Source organism: Mustela lutreola, chromosome 2, assembly GCF_030435805.1.
Source record: "Mustela lutreola isolate mMusLut2 chromosome 2, mMusLut2.pri, whole genome shotgun sequence".
NCBI classification, from domain to species: Eukaryota; Metazoa; Chordata; class Mammalia; order Carnivora; family Mustelidae; genus Mustela; species Mustela lutreola.
In genome coordinates this window covers 182,607,798-182,621,820 of record NC_081291.1, presented here as the reverse complement: position 1 = coordinate 182,621,820, position 14,023 = coordinate 182,607,798, and the positions used below count along the sequence as shown (strand labels likewise).

The following is a 14,023-nucleotide window of genomic DNA, read 5'->3' as shown; positions in this document are numbered from 1 at the left end:
TGTATTTTTTTCTCTATCTCTAGCTTATCCTCCTCACCCAGTATCTTTCTGTATCCTTTGCTTCTTTTTCCTTTTCCTCTTTATTTTCTATTGTACGAAATCTTTCTCATCTCCTCTCATTTGGTTTTCTCTTTCTTGTCCTTTTCTCTCCTCCTGATTTTGTTCACGAACACGGACTCATACCTGTTTCTCTCCCTTTCTCCTATCTCTACCTTCCCCTCATTTTTTGCATTACGTCTGCCCTACCATATGTGTACGTGTGAATTCACATGCATATGGGAGACAAGAGGAGACAGAAGGGAGTGCATGAGGCTGGGAAGAACCCAGAGGGTGGCTCTGTGGTTTGCTACCTGGTTTTCAACGGGAATCTTCTGATTCAGTTGTCTGTAATGGGGCCAATGAATCTAATACGCATCTCAGATTGAGATCCACTGGTTTAATGATGAAAGCCCTTGAAAGCTAGGATTAATTATCTGTACTTCATGCAATAATCAGTAGGGAAAATCAGGGACATTTTGAGAATTGTTGTGAAATACGATCTCTGTGTGAGAGATTATCTGAAAATACTGTGGGAAAGAGGACTTGGAAGCAGAGAAATGGAACTTCATATATATTTCATTGGGCCTAATTCAAATAGCACTTCACTAAACTTTCATGTGTAACCCATTTCTTCCTCCCTAGAGCCCTCTGTATACAGTTTATTTCTCTGCTGCAGCTGTTACCAAATTCAGGCTCATATTTGAGTTATTTGTCCCATTTCTGTGCTATCTCCTAGCTAGACTGAATCTCTTGATGGCAGGACTACAGCATCTTCTCCATTATTTTCCTAGGACAATACATAGTCCAGAGTTCTAATTACAGAAGTTTTCAGAGCCATTGTCAGCATTTCCTTAATTTAATTAAACAATACCACATTTGTCTTCAAAACCATTAAATTGATGATATTATCCTCATCTGAGAATCAAAGACACAGAAAGTTATATGTAAAGCTGAGGATAGAATTTGTTCACTCCAAAAATTAGTATTTACTGAGTGATGGGTTAACCAGTAAGAATAGAGGAGCAGTATAGAGTTTCGAATTTGGGCATGGACTCTTGTTTCAGACATCCCTGCCTGGTAACCTGCTAGCTACATGTACAAAGAGGATTCAACTGTTACCTATCTTCTAGAACAGCCTGCTGTTAGTCCTGTGTGGCTGCCTTGTACATGCTGAGCTGCCTCAATGAGACACTCATCTCTGAAAGCTCCAGCTTTGACTCCAGAGTTCAATACGATTCTGTTTAATTAAATTTTTATATTTATTATATTTATTACTTATATAAAATGTTACTATTCTATAATTATTTATTATTTGGGAACTCCAGATAATAACATTAGAGTCTTTGTCATTTAAATATTGGTCCAGTCACCCTTCTCTTAAGATCAACTTGAAGAGGATCAGATGCATCAGATGGTTTTTCCATCTGGAGACTAGTTACAAAATGAGATTTTAGACTCCGCCATTTAAACCGTTAGCAGAAAAGAGGGTTTCTCTTGTTCCACAGCAGAAGATCAGATTATCAAATGTAAATTCTCTGGGAAAGCCTGAAGCCAGGTACAGCAAGTAGCCCGTGTGTAAGATCATTGCCAGATGACTCTCATAAGAAACACCTCCCCTCTCATCTTGCTAAGTTATATGTACATGCATATCGAACAGAGATGAAATTTATAAATGGGTCTCTGGACCATCTTTGAAGATCACTGCATGTTGAAAGTTTTCCATTTCTAATGGTAAGTGTGGAACTGATCCCTATAGTTGTCTTTGTATCTGGGCATAATTAAACAAGAATCACAGAACTCCTCCCCGAAGAAAATTCTTTTTTCCCTCATCTCCTTTCTTTTTTTTTTTTTTCCCTTTTCATAAGCATTCAGTTTTTCTACTTTTTTGCTTTTTTACATCAGTGTAATTGTCAATAGTTGCTTGCTGAAATTCATCACCCACAGTACATGGTGATAAATTGGGAGAAAGATTACATCGAGTAAGATGAACTAGCACAATTCTGGGCAGGTGTCAAACACTCAATACATTATCACCTTTGCTTTTCTTCCCTTTCTGAGCTCCAATCTGTAACTCAACCATAGCTTCTGATCATGTATTTGACCTTTATATCTTTCAACTAAAGAGCCACTGCTGCAGGAAGACTTCCATGGATGCTGTATGATTTTATGTTACGTTTAAAGAGTTGACAAAATATAGATATTATTCACATAAATGTTTGCATTACACTCCAGTTTATTGTTTTAAATGATATAAAATATCTATAGTAGAAAAAAAAGTTTATTTTCTAAAACTAGTAATGAAACACCTGAGCCATACCTAACATGACTGGTAGGTCTGGGAGTGATAAAACTTCCACTTGGAAGGCATTACCAACAAGTACCTGGCACCCTTAACCTCCTTACTCCAAAGAAACAGTATTAACTATGTCCCTCTGTGGTTATCCTTTCATTATACCTGTTCTAGCTTTCAGAGTTCTTTTTGTCCTTCAACAATCACATCTGGCAATTGGGTCTAGTACTTAAAGTTGGACTCAAGGAATACTATGCAATTCCATGTTATTCATTCTATCATTTGTTCTTTCCATCTTAGGTTCTGCCTTTTCTTTTTTTTTTTTTTTTTAAGATTTTATTTATTTATCTGACAGAGAGAGATCACAAGTAGGCAGAGAGGCAGGCAGAGAGAGAGGAGGAAGCAGGCTCCCCACCGAGCAGAGAGCCCGATGCGGGACTCGATCCCAGGACCCCGAGACCATGACCTGAGCCGAAAGCAGAGGCCTTAACCCACTGAGCCACCCAGGTGCCCCAGGTTCTGCCTTTTCTAATCTTGTGCTTGAGTAACCCACAGCCAAACTTAAGGACTGGCCCCATCCCATGTTTCTACACCCATTCCAGCACAATCTAATATCTCATCCTCATAAAATCCAATTACTAAGCAGCAAGATTCATTTGTTTCCTTGAAAATATGTCCCACTTGTTTTGTAATTCAAGAAAGCTACTGGCTAAAATGCAAAGCTAAGTGAAAATCCCCCTGAAGAACTGTTTTTGGGGTAAAGCTTTAAAGCCTTCCACTCAATTCTTTCTTAATAGGCCACTTTCTCTCCTTCTGCCCTCATTAGGGAAAAACAAAAATAAATAAAAAGAGTATCTGCTATGATCAATAGTATTTAGTCACATGCACTTTTGTTTGACTCCCAAAAAACACAGATATTTATTTCAGCACTAGCTCCTGGTGATAAAACTAAATTTTACTTTGACAAACATAAAAATGAGGAAATATCATTTGTGCAAATAATTCAAATTAGAAATGTTTATGTAATTCATTATTTAATTTATAGGCAGCAATAGAGGTCAGAATTCTTAAATGTGATTTGTACCATCAGAGGTTCTTGTTCTAGAAAAAGGACCTTTTTTAAAATTCCAGGAAAGTCAAAGTACCATAAAATAATCAAGGTCTGAACATTACAGGTAAAGCCCTTCTGCTATTATTGAAACATAAGTATAATTACACACAGGAAAAATATATTATCAGCACAGGAAAGAAGCCTTAAGAATTCTTTGTGTTGTTTGAAATTGTTGGACATGAGTGAGCTCTAATATCATTATGCTTAGAAACGGCTTCATCCAGATCCAACTGGACACCATTAATGTTCACTTCCATACAGCCATTATAAAAGGCATTCACTGGTGTGGCATTGAATGGAATATCTGTAAAAACAGAATATTAAAATATTAGCCCAAGACTTCTGGCATCTTGTTTGCTTATAATTAGAGAAACTATTCAGACTTCCCATATCCAACCAAATTCTAATCATAAAGGAAAAATCAATAATGCGATTATTCAATAAATTTATATTAAGTGACTCCTATGTATATAAGGTATTGTGCCTCGCACTGGATTCAGCATATCAAGAGTTCCTCTGATTTCATAAACACAATTAGTATCATTCAAACCTAAGATAGATAAAAACACTTCAAAAAGAATTAAAAAGAGCATATTCTTACCTGTGATGTTCTATTTTATTATCTTCTTTTTAAATTTGAGCAACAATTTAAGCATTGTTAAATCATTTTTTTCAACTCCAAACTATAGCTACCTGGAAATCTTTTTAAAATGCCATGATAAATTCATCTCTTTTATTACTGCTGGAATAAAAGAGATTTCTCTATTTTCCCAAAAACAGCTTTTTGCTGAGCCTACAATGGCAGGTCATGATAGGGAATTCATTTTATATACTGTTTGGTGTTCAAAAAAATAATTTTAACAATGTTTCAGTGACTAGTTTAGAGCCTTAGGGCCTTTTGACACTTTCACTCTCCCCATCAGACTTAATACTTGGGTAACACCCTTGAATTCCTAAGAACTATGGTTCATCTTAATAACATCCATCTCTCCACTTGCTTCTTTTTTTGGCACTCCTCCCCCATGAATTTAGTTCCCAACGGACATTTTTCAGCCTTTATTCTTCTTTCTTAGTACCTTATGCAAAAAACATACAGTTCAAATTTTCCACTTTTAATTTGTCAATGCAGTGAATAAAGTCTATACTTTTCTAGGGGCTCACAGCATTCTTTATGAAACCCTTTCAAGTCTAGCTAAGCATCAGGATTATGCCACTGTTATAAAAATCCCCAGAATCATCAATTTCGCCTGATTTTTAATTCATAGCATGCGACTGAATATACTTATTTTGCATATCAACTGGTAATTTACCTATCCCACTGTTTACACTCCTAATATCTCAATTGTCGGTTGCCCTCAGTTTTCCTCACTATTTCTCTAAACACATCTTGCCTGACGTCATCTTCAGTGCTGGTGCCAAAGTCCTGGAACGATTAATATTTGATAGCTTTACTTCTTTTCAACTCTTGTATTGTTTGTCTGATTTACTAAAATGGCATTCAACTAATTTGCAAATAAGGTAGTAGGTAGATTTCAATATAGAATTCATTCCTTTGAACTATAATTATGCTTCTAATAAGTAACCAAAGTAACTTAAGTAACTATCTAATAATTAACCACGCTGACTTATCTATTTATCTATCTATCCATAACTTTTAGAGTATCCTTACCTCTGTTCCACAAAAACCCAGATAAAATTTCCATATATGAAAAATGAAGCCCCTGAACAATTAAAAGTAAGAAAATCAAGATTCCTGGAGCACCTGGGTGGCTCAGTGGGTTAAAGCCTCTGCCTTCGGCTCAGACCTGGGATCGAGCCCCACATTGGGCTCTCTGCTCAGCAGGGAGTCTGCTTCCCCCCTCTCTCTGCCTGCCTCTCTGCCTACTTGTGATCTCTGTCTGTCAAATAAATAAATAAATATTTAAAAATAAATAAATAAACAAATAAATAAATAAAGGTTCCTAGAAGTCCAGACATCAAACTCAGAATTTTCCTTACAAGAATAATCTGCAAATGATATTTGAAAATATTTCTCAAAAATTTTCTGCCTCAATTACTTTTTGCCACTTAAAGGAAAATGTTGACACCAATTTCATATTTTCCACTATTAACTGGAGATGCATGTGCTTTTCCTCCGGTTCTCCCTATCTTATGATAAATGGAATCTCCACCCATGCAATTGCTCATGCTGGATATCTAAGAAAGAGATCCGGATACCTGCCTTTCAGTCCTTAAATCCTATTAATGTTGTTTCTCACATAAAGCTCCCATCTAACCATCATGCCCCACCTTCACTGCCATCATTCTAGTCCAGCAGCTTCCTCATGTGTGACATGGGGATAATAATAGCACCTGCCTCACAGGTCTGTTTTGGTTATTAAATAAGTCAATCCCTCTGAACCACTCTGAACAATGCCAGACTGTTTATTACACACTGATTGATGGTAGCAGAGTTGTTGCCTCTGTTACTGTTACTGCTTCTCCATCTGGGCTACTTCAGCAGCCCACAGCTCATCTCATCCACTTTTGTCTCCTGCCTGTCCATCTCCATCCATCACACAGAGTGGGTTTTTAAAATGACAATATTGAGAGAGAGAATGCAGAGGGAGAAGCAGACTTTCTGCTGAGCAGAGAGCCCAATGCGGGGCTTGATCCAAGGACCTGGGATCATGACCTGAGCCAAAAGCAGATGCTTAACCGACTGAGCCACCCAGGCACCCCAACTTTTTAAAAGACTTCCATGGCTCTTGTAACAAGAGTCAGGACCCCAAACCAGGTCTACAACCCGCCATGCCCCATGCACCCAGTTCTCAGCCTCACTACCATCTCCCTTGCTCAAAGGGTTTAAGCGTCTTCTGTATTTTCCTCAAGTGTATCCACCCCCATTTTGCCCACACACAGACCTTTTCTTTACTTGCATATTAATTCCAATTCCCACCCAACCACTTGGTTAAATTTAATCCTTCAATTTACCATATTTATATCTTAGCCTTTTCTTCAGAGAGCTCATTCCTGGCCTGCATGACCAGGACAAGTCCCCATTTTTAGGCTCCGAAAGCAATTCATACTTTTCTTTCCTACAAGTTATCATCACAATTTAATTATTCTGATTTTATCCTAATTGGTTATTTGTCATCTGCCTCTGAACTAGATTGTAAAAGACTTAGAAGCAGAGATCATATCTATTTGCTTATTACTATACCCCTACTACCTAGGATGTAGGTTCTTAATAAATAAAAGGTAAATGATGAATGAATTCAAGAATAAAGATTGAACTCACAAGACTATTGTGAAGATGAACTGAAATAATAAACACTTTCTGACTAGGATAGCCAGATGCAACAAAAGTTGGTTAAGTTTTAGTTCACCATTAAGAAATAAATAAACAGGGACACCTGGGTGGCTCAGTGGGTTAAAGCCTCTGCCTTCAGTTCAGGTCATGATCTCGGAGTCCTAGGATTGAGCCCCGCATTGGGCTCTCTGCTCAGCAGAAAATCTGCTTCCCCCTCTCTCTCTGCCTGCCTCTCTGCCTACTTGTGATTTCTCTTTCTGTCAAATAAATAAACAAACTCTTAAATCAATAAATAAATAAGCAAAATATACCAATAAAACATCAATATAAATTCTCAGGAAAAAATAAATGGATACTGGAATTTTGTCTTCCTTTTATGAAGATTACACATTTAAAATAGTATCAATTTGATTAAAAAGATACTTTTTAAAGCTTTTCAAAGAAAATTTTGGAAAAAAAAGGAAAAAGAAAAAGAAAAAAGTATGAAGCTACCTGGAAGACCACCCAGGTAAGTGGTCACTGTCCCTTTCATTGCTTCATCCAAAATGGCCAACTGTCTTTGAAGGTTTTCAGAGGAGATAGTGTCTTTTTTAAGTGGAGTGAACAGCTCCAGATTGTTTCTGTTGACTCTCAATTCCAGATGGAATGGTTGATTGGAACACAGACTTACAGCATCCATCCGATACATTACCGTATTTTCAACAGATACCAGGATATCCTGAAAAACAGAGCAAAGATTCAATATAAGCAAGTATTTATGGTATTGCCACTTAAGAGGGACTTTTGAGTCACATCATAATTTTAAAAAATACACTAGTTTTACAAATTTCAGGTCCAGCTAAGATACAAATGGACAGTGGTTTCTGAAATTTCAGTACACCCAGTTGTTTTACCAAGGATGGGAACCTAAAGTACAGTCTTTAAGCACTATTTTTCTGTTTGTGAGCCTTCCTAACTTCAAAACTTACATGTGAAAAATGAAGGAGTTGAATCACTCTTTGTTGGGGAAAGGGCTTGGAAAATTTCAAATGCTTGAGTAAGCACATGCCAGCAAGACTGAAAGGTTTCTGTGTGCCACACAAGCAATCCTGTAAGACTTGGGACAAAATGAGGGGGAAAGTCCTGAGAGAGGAAAGCCAGGGATCATCAGCAGTAAGTTACAGAGTATCTACCAGAAGATATTTAAAAGAGAAAATGTATTTGTTTTGCTGAACTTTTCAAACCGCTGAGACACAAAATCACTCAACTGGTTGACAGTGATCTATGCATATAACTTACATGTGGATAGAGAAAATGTAAAAAGAATAAAATCAAGGGGCACCTGGGTAGCTCCTGGATGAGACCTTGGAAATAAGCCAGCAAAAAGTAATAATAATGGACATTTTTGAGGCAGTTAAGCATCTGCCTTCGGATCAGGTCATGTTCTAAGGGTCCTAGGGTAGAGCCCCACGTCTGGCTCCCTGCTCAGGGTTGTGGTGGCAGGCGGGGGGGAGCCTACTTCCCCCCTCACTGTCTCTCCCCACCCCTGCTTGTTCTTGTTCTCTCTCTCAAACAAATAAATAAAATCTTAAAAAAAAAAAAAAAAAACTAGGAACATGGGTGTTATGAGATGGTAGAAAAATAGTCTGAAGTATGTACTTAGGAATCCAAGCCTATACGTTGCAAATACCAGTTATTTGAGGAAATCTGTCACTTTTACCTATCCATATCCTTGAACTCACTAATAATCTTAAAATGGTTCCAGAATGATCAACAGTATGTGGAATTATGTTATGAAATATTATACACAGATCTTGAAAAGGTAATCTGACATGAAAAAAAAAAAAAAGGAGCCACAGACTCAAACACAGAAAAGATAAAATAAATAACAAAGACAAGGCATACATTAATCTCCTCTACTGGAGGGATAATATAGTGCTGAAGACAGAATTTCCATTTTGTTTAAAAAAAAAGAAAGCTGGAATCTAAATGCAGTGAGTTCCTGTGGTAAATTGGAGCTGAAAACTGGGCAAGATCTCCTTAGGTGGCTTATGCTTAACCACTAGACACTCCCTGCAATCATCATTAAGCTGAAAACAACACACCTTTTTATTGCTACAGACATCATTCAATTACATCCTTCTGTCTAAAAGCTACAGAGAACGTCCACGCCAACCTTGGCACAAACACAAGCTTCTGGCCGTAACTTGTTGGAATCCAGTATAGATGACACATGGTCAGAACTATTAGTCTCAAGTAGAAGGCTGAATAATACAGATCTTCTGATAATGCTCATGTTTCCTTTTATCCTAGAGTCTTTTCCTGTTCTTCCTCCTATTTTCAAATTACAGTTGCCAGCAAGAAGCCAGGTGGACTGGTTTTAGTTTTCTCCAGTCCTTCCTAATTTACTCATGGAAGAAAAGATTAAGACTGCCAGAGAACACAAAACATTATAATTAGACACAGAATAGCTGAGACTGAATTTTAATCAGATTCACTTTTATTTTGTTAGTACAGACGATGACTCCCATAATATTTCAAGGATTTAAATAAAGGTGGATTTCTATGCACCCTGGGAAGGCTCCAGGCAGCCTGTGTGTGAGTCTGCCTCATCTTGGCTGTTGGATGCACAGTAACAGGCTTTTCAATTTTTCTCCCCTCTCTGCTTCCTGGATCAGACCTTGGAAATAAGGCAGCAAAAAGTAATAATAACGGACATTTTCTGAGTCCTTATCGATGGGCTGGACACGGTGCTAACTACTTTACATGCTATTTCATTTAATCATCATTCACAGATAAAACAAAACAAAACAAAACAAACAAACAAAAAATGAGAATCACAAAAGTTTAGGGAAGTTACCTGAAGCTTTTCAGAGGCAGAGTCTACCAAGGACAAGGCAAAGGGCACAGTGCTGCCAGAAACCAAGGCGAACATAACACCAGTGCCCGTGGATGGGCGAATGCTCAAGGACGCATTTACTTGCCAGTCCTCAACATTGGACAGGTTACCTGTTAAAACAATCAAACAGAAGCAGGATCAGTATACTCCTAAAGTATGCCAGGAGGGGGGCACCTGGGTGGCTCAGTGGGTTAAAGCCTCTGCCTTCGGCTCAGGTCATGATCTCAGGGTTCTGGGATCCAGCCCTGCATCGGGCTCTCTGCTCAGCAGGGAGCCTGCTTCCTCCTCTCTCTACCTGCCTCTCTGCCTACTTGTGATCTCTGTCTGTCAAATAAATGAATACAATCTTAAAAAAAAAAATTTTTTAAGTATGCCAGGAGGAATTATTGCAACTTTACTGATACTCAAAGCCATTTTTTGTGGAAAACTGAAGATTTTCATTCTCCTTCCTCGGTGTCCTATAAAACCTGGGCAAAAATCTAAAAACAAGAACCATTTTTTTTAAAGATTTTATTTATTTATTTGACAGACAGAGATCACAAGTAGGCAGAAAGGCAGGCAGAGAGAGAGGGGAGGAAGTAGGCTCCCTGCAGAGCAGAGAGCCCGATGCGGAGCTCGATCCCAGGACCCTGGGATCATGACCTGAGCCGAAGGCAGAGACATTAACCCACTGAGCCACCCAGGCGCCCCCAAGAACCATTTTTTTAAATGCAGTCAAGAAACACATAAATGGAGCCCTAGCCTTCTGGTCTTCCTAGAATAAAATTCTATGATGTGGTGTTTCAGAATATTATGAACTTCTCCTGTGTTCTTTTACAGGTATTCTTTCTGCCTCCATCTCCACCACCGGTCTAATCTCAGATGGTCAGATTTTAGAGTACACACTGAGAAGGAAATTCAACAATTTTATTGTAATGTTTCTGAGGGAACATTTGGGTATGGCTGCCATCACCACCCTACCATTCCTCATCCATAAAGGGGTCAGTTCAAAGCAGTGGGACAGAAAAATATGATTTATACAAATAGGAGAGTTAGATAGTTTGATAGTAGAGATGTACTCTGAAATCAACAGTTAACTCTAAAATTCTAACAGGAACTCTTCTGCGATTCTGTCATCATAATAGTTAATATTTTTTTTTTATTGTTACAAGGTTAATTGTGTATCCCACTAGAGTGCAAGCCCTACTTGGTTCTACGACCACTTTATTTTCCACAGTAGTCACTCAACAAATAGTTGAATTGATGTGTTTCTAAAATAGTTTAATTCCTAAAAAGATTAGGGCACCTGGGTAGCTCAGTCGATTAAGCATCAGACTTTGGCTCAGCTCATGATCTCAGGATCCTGGAATCCAGCCCTGCATCAGGCTCCCCATTTGGCGGGGAGTCTACTTGTCACTCTCTCCCTCTTTCTCTGCCTCTCCTCCACTCATGCTTTTCTGTACCTCTCAAATAAATAAATAAAATCTTTAAAGAAATACTAATTTACACTTTGAGTGAAGCCTTCCTTATTTAATATGAGGTAATATAAAACAATAGCTCAAATACCACTTGTAGGCTTTGAAAAAGTAAATGTGATTGGAGAAAATAATCTCCTCTTGACAAGATGATCTTCCATTTCACCACATCTAATGCTATTACAGTGTTCATTTATAATCTTTTTAAAAAGATTTTATTTATTTATTTCTCAGAGAGAGAGAGAGGGGCAGGTAGATGGAGAAGTAGGCTCCCTGCTGAGCAAGGAGCATGATGTGGGACTCAGATCCCAGGACCCTGGATCATGACCTAAGCCAAAGACAGACACTTAACTGATTGAGCCACCCAGGCATCCCCATTCATAATACTTTAATTCCCACCCAGGAGATGTATTTCTATGAAATAACTAATTACTTATGATTTTTTTCAGATACAATAGAACTCTTATTCTCATTTTAGTTTCAGAGTTTTTCTCTTGAACAAATTATTGTGGGTCTAGTTTTTTCTTATATTAGTCATCAATCTCAATTGAAATTTTTTGTTTAAATCCTTCTCATATAGAATAGAACTAAAGCTAAAAACATTCCATTACTTTATGTTAGGGACACAAAAAGTGCTAGTGGAAGATTCTTCTTTAAAACTGTAGTAATATTTTTTTAGACTGCAAATAAACACATTTAAAATATAATTTTTCCTTAAAGCAGAGGTATTAGTACACTAAATTTATAATACAATAGTAGCTCATATCATGAACTCCTAAACAGAAAAAGACAAAGAACCTCGTAAGAGAATTAAGATATAAAAATAGCTAATAAGCATATGGAGAGATATTAAAATTCAGTAGAAATTGGGACAATAATATTTAAAATTAAAATACTTAATTTTTCAACTCTCAGATTGGAAACAAACCTCAAGCATACACTTTCTTACTCTGTTGGTCGGAGTATAAATTGATAAGACATCTTTGGAAGAGAATCTAACTGAGCAGTAGGAACTATACATTTGCGTAACTTTTGATGGACATAATCTAAGATTCTCTCCTACAGAATTAATCACTAAAAGGAATAAAGATGTATGTCCATTCCTTCTTTGTCTTCTCTACGCAACAAAAGCCTTACAGCAATGGGAAAAAGGCAACAAACACTGCCACCATTAGAACACATGCAAAGACCCATTGCATCTACACGTTAGGGAAAGGAAACTGGGAAAAAACAACAACAACAGCAAACCAACCAAAAGCCATTTACCATGGAGAAGGATCTGGAGTCCTGATCATTAGATATCTCCCCCACAGGTGGCTGGGAGAGGGACAATGAAAAGTTCACACCCCTGGAACCCAGGGATACAACACTTGCCCAAAACTGAACTGTATCAGAACGTGAGAGAATGGTCCCCAGACCTTGCCATCATGCTAGCAAATGTCAAGTAACAAGAGCATTCCTTTGAGGTAAAGCAAGACCGTGCAGAAACACTTTCTTGAGGCGTATCATAAACAGAACACCTAAAGCTAATGATAGATGAACTATTAAGAAAAACCCTCTGGCAAACCAGTCACTGCCCTAAGCACAAGGTAATAATAAAGGAATTTGAAGTGTACTCATGGAAACCAGAAAGCTTAAGCAGCTCAACGCTTAACTAGACTGATTCAACCAGTTTATAAAAGGCCTATCAAAAGCAGAAATATGCTTGTCTCCAGACTTATGTATTATTTATCTGTCTTTACTGTTCTATACAAGATGCTTACCTTTTAAACCAAAAATCATTCAATACTGAAGGAAACAAGGAAAAATAACACATGGTCAAGAGACAAAGCAATCAACATGACATTGATATTGGACCTATCAGATAGAGAATTTAAAATAATTATGATTAATAAGTTGAAGGCTCAAGTAGAAAACGTGGACAACATCTAATCACAGGTAGGAAACTTCAAGGAAGGGTTGGACATTTTAAGAAACAATCAACTGACATTCTGGTAATGAAAATGAATCCTTTTGAAGCAGTAAGCAGTAAACTCAACACAGCTGAGAAATTGATGAACTTTAAAACAGGTTAATTGAATTTACTTGCAATTAATCAAGTTAGGTACTAATAACTTTTTTTTTTAAGTAATCTTTAAGTAATAACATAAGCATATTCTACTTCCTTCCCTCCCAACATACTGCAAAAATTGAATAAAAAACATACAACATGAATAAGCCTAACGCTATGCCTGGCACATAGTTACGTATTCAATAATGTTTACTGAAGAAAATACAACTGTTTGTCAATTAATAAATTTAGTCATTAATGAGAAAAGAGAGGTAAAATGAGAAATTACTTACTGTAGTCTATGCTAAACTGAGCAACTCCAGAACCAGGATAGTAGGAACCCTTCTCCACAGTGACAAGACAATGCTTATTTTGCTTTTCTTGAATGATTTCCTTTATTCCCGAAGCTCCCTGACCCATCAAATTCCAACTTCGTATACATCCATCTAGACGAGGGTTAATCTAATAATTAAAATATAGGTCGAGTGTATCTTAAACAAAAAAGTCAGACTCATATAGGGCTTAATTGATTACAGATACAGTTTTCATTAAGAGGGAAAACCTTTCTTTGATGACATTTTAAAATACTTTACATATTTTGAATATTATCTAATTTTTTAAGGTGTCCTTCAGATGGGCAGTCTTTTTCAGTTACAGTGAGTTTTTGCCATCACAGACCTCCACTGCGATCCTAATGATTTCTAGCCCCTCAAGCTCTAGCCGCCTCTCCTCTATCATCCAGAAATAACTTTTCTGCTCTCAAGTTCCATATATGCTTCTAGCTGTGGGTGTGGGCTGTAAGCTGCTTACTTTAATTGCATTTATATATAGGTTTGTTTTGCCATCAGACACTGAACCTCTTCAGGAACAAAAGTCTCCTCAAAGCAACCAGCCAGACTCAAGACCCAG

The 14,023-nt window shown here is 37.4% G+C and overlaps 1 protein-coding gene across 1 annotated transcript in view; it reads right to left on the bottom strand.

Moving 5' to 3' along the window:
- Positions 1-3,228: 3,228 nt before the first annotated feature.
- The window catches only part of PROS1 (protein S), a 67,074-nt gene continuing 56,279 nt past the window's right edge, over positions 3,229-14,023 (bottom strand). Inside the window, exons 12-15 of the mRNA XM_059164415.1 lie at positions 13,408-13,576; positions 9,572-9,720; positions 7,225-7,450; positions 3,229-3,744 (exon numbers count right to left, since the gene is read on the bottom strand). Of these exons, the coding sequence (XP_059020398.1) occupies positions 3,584-3,744; positions 7,225-7,450; positions 9,572-9,720; positions 13,408-13,576 (705 nt within the window). The 3' untranslated portion in view covers positions 3,229-3,583. The remainder of the gene's footprint in view (positions 3,745-7,224; positions 7,451-9,571; positions 9,721-13,407; positions 13,577-14,023) is intronic.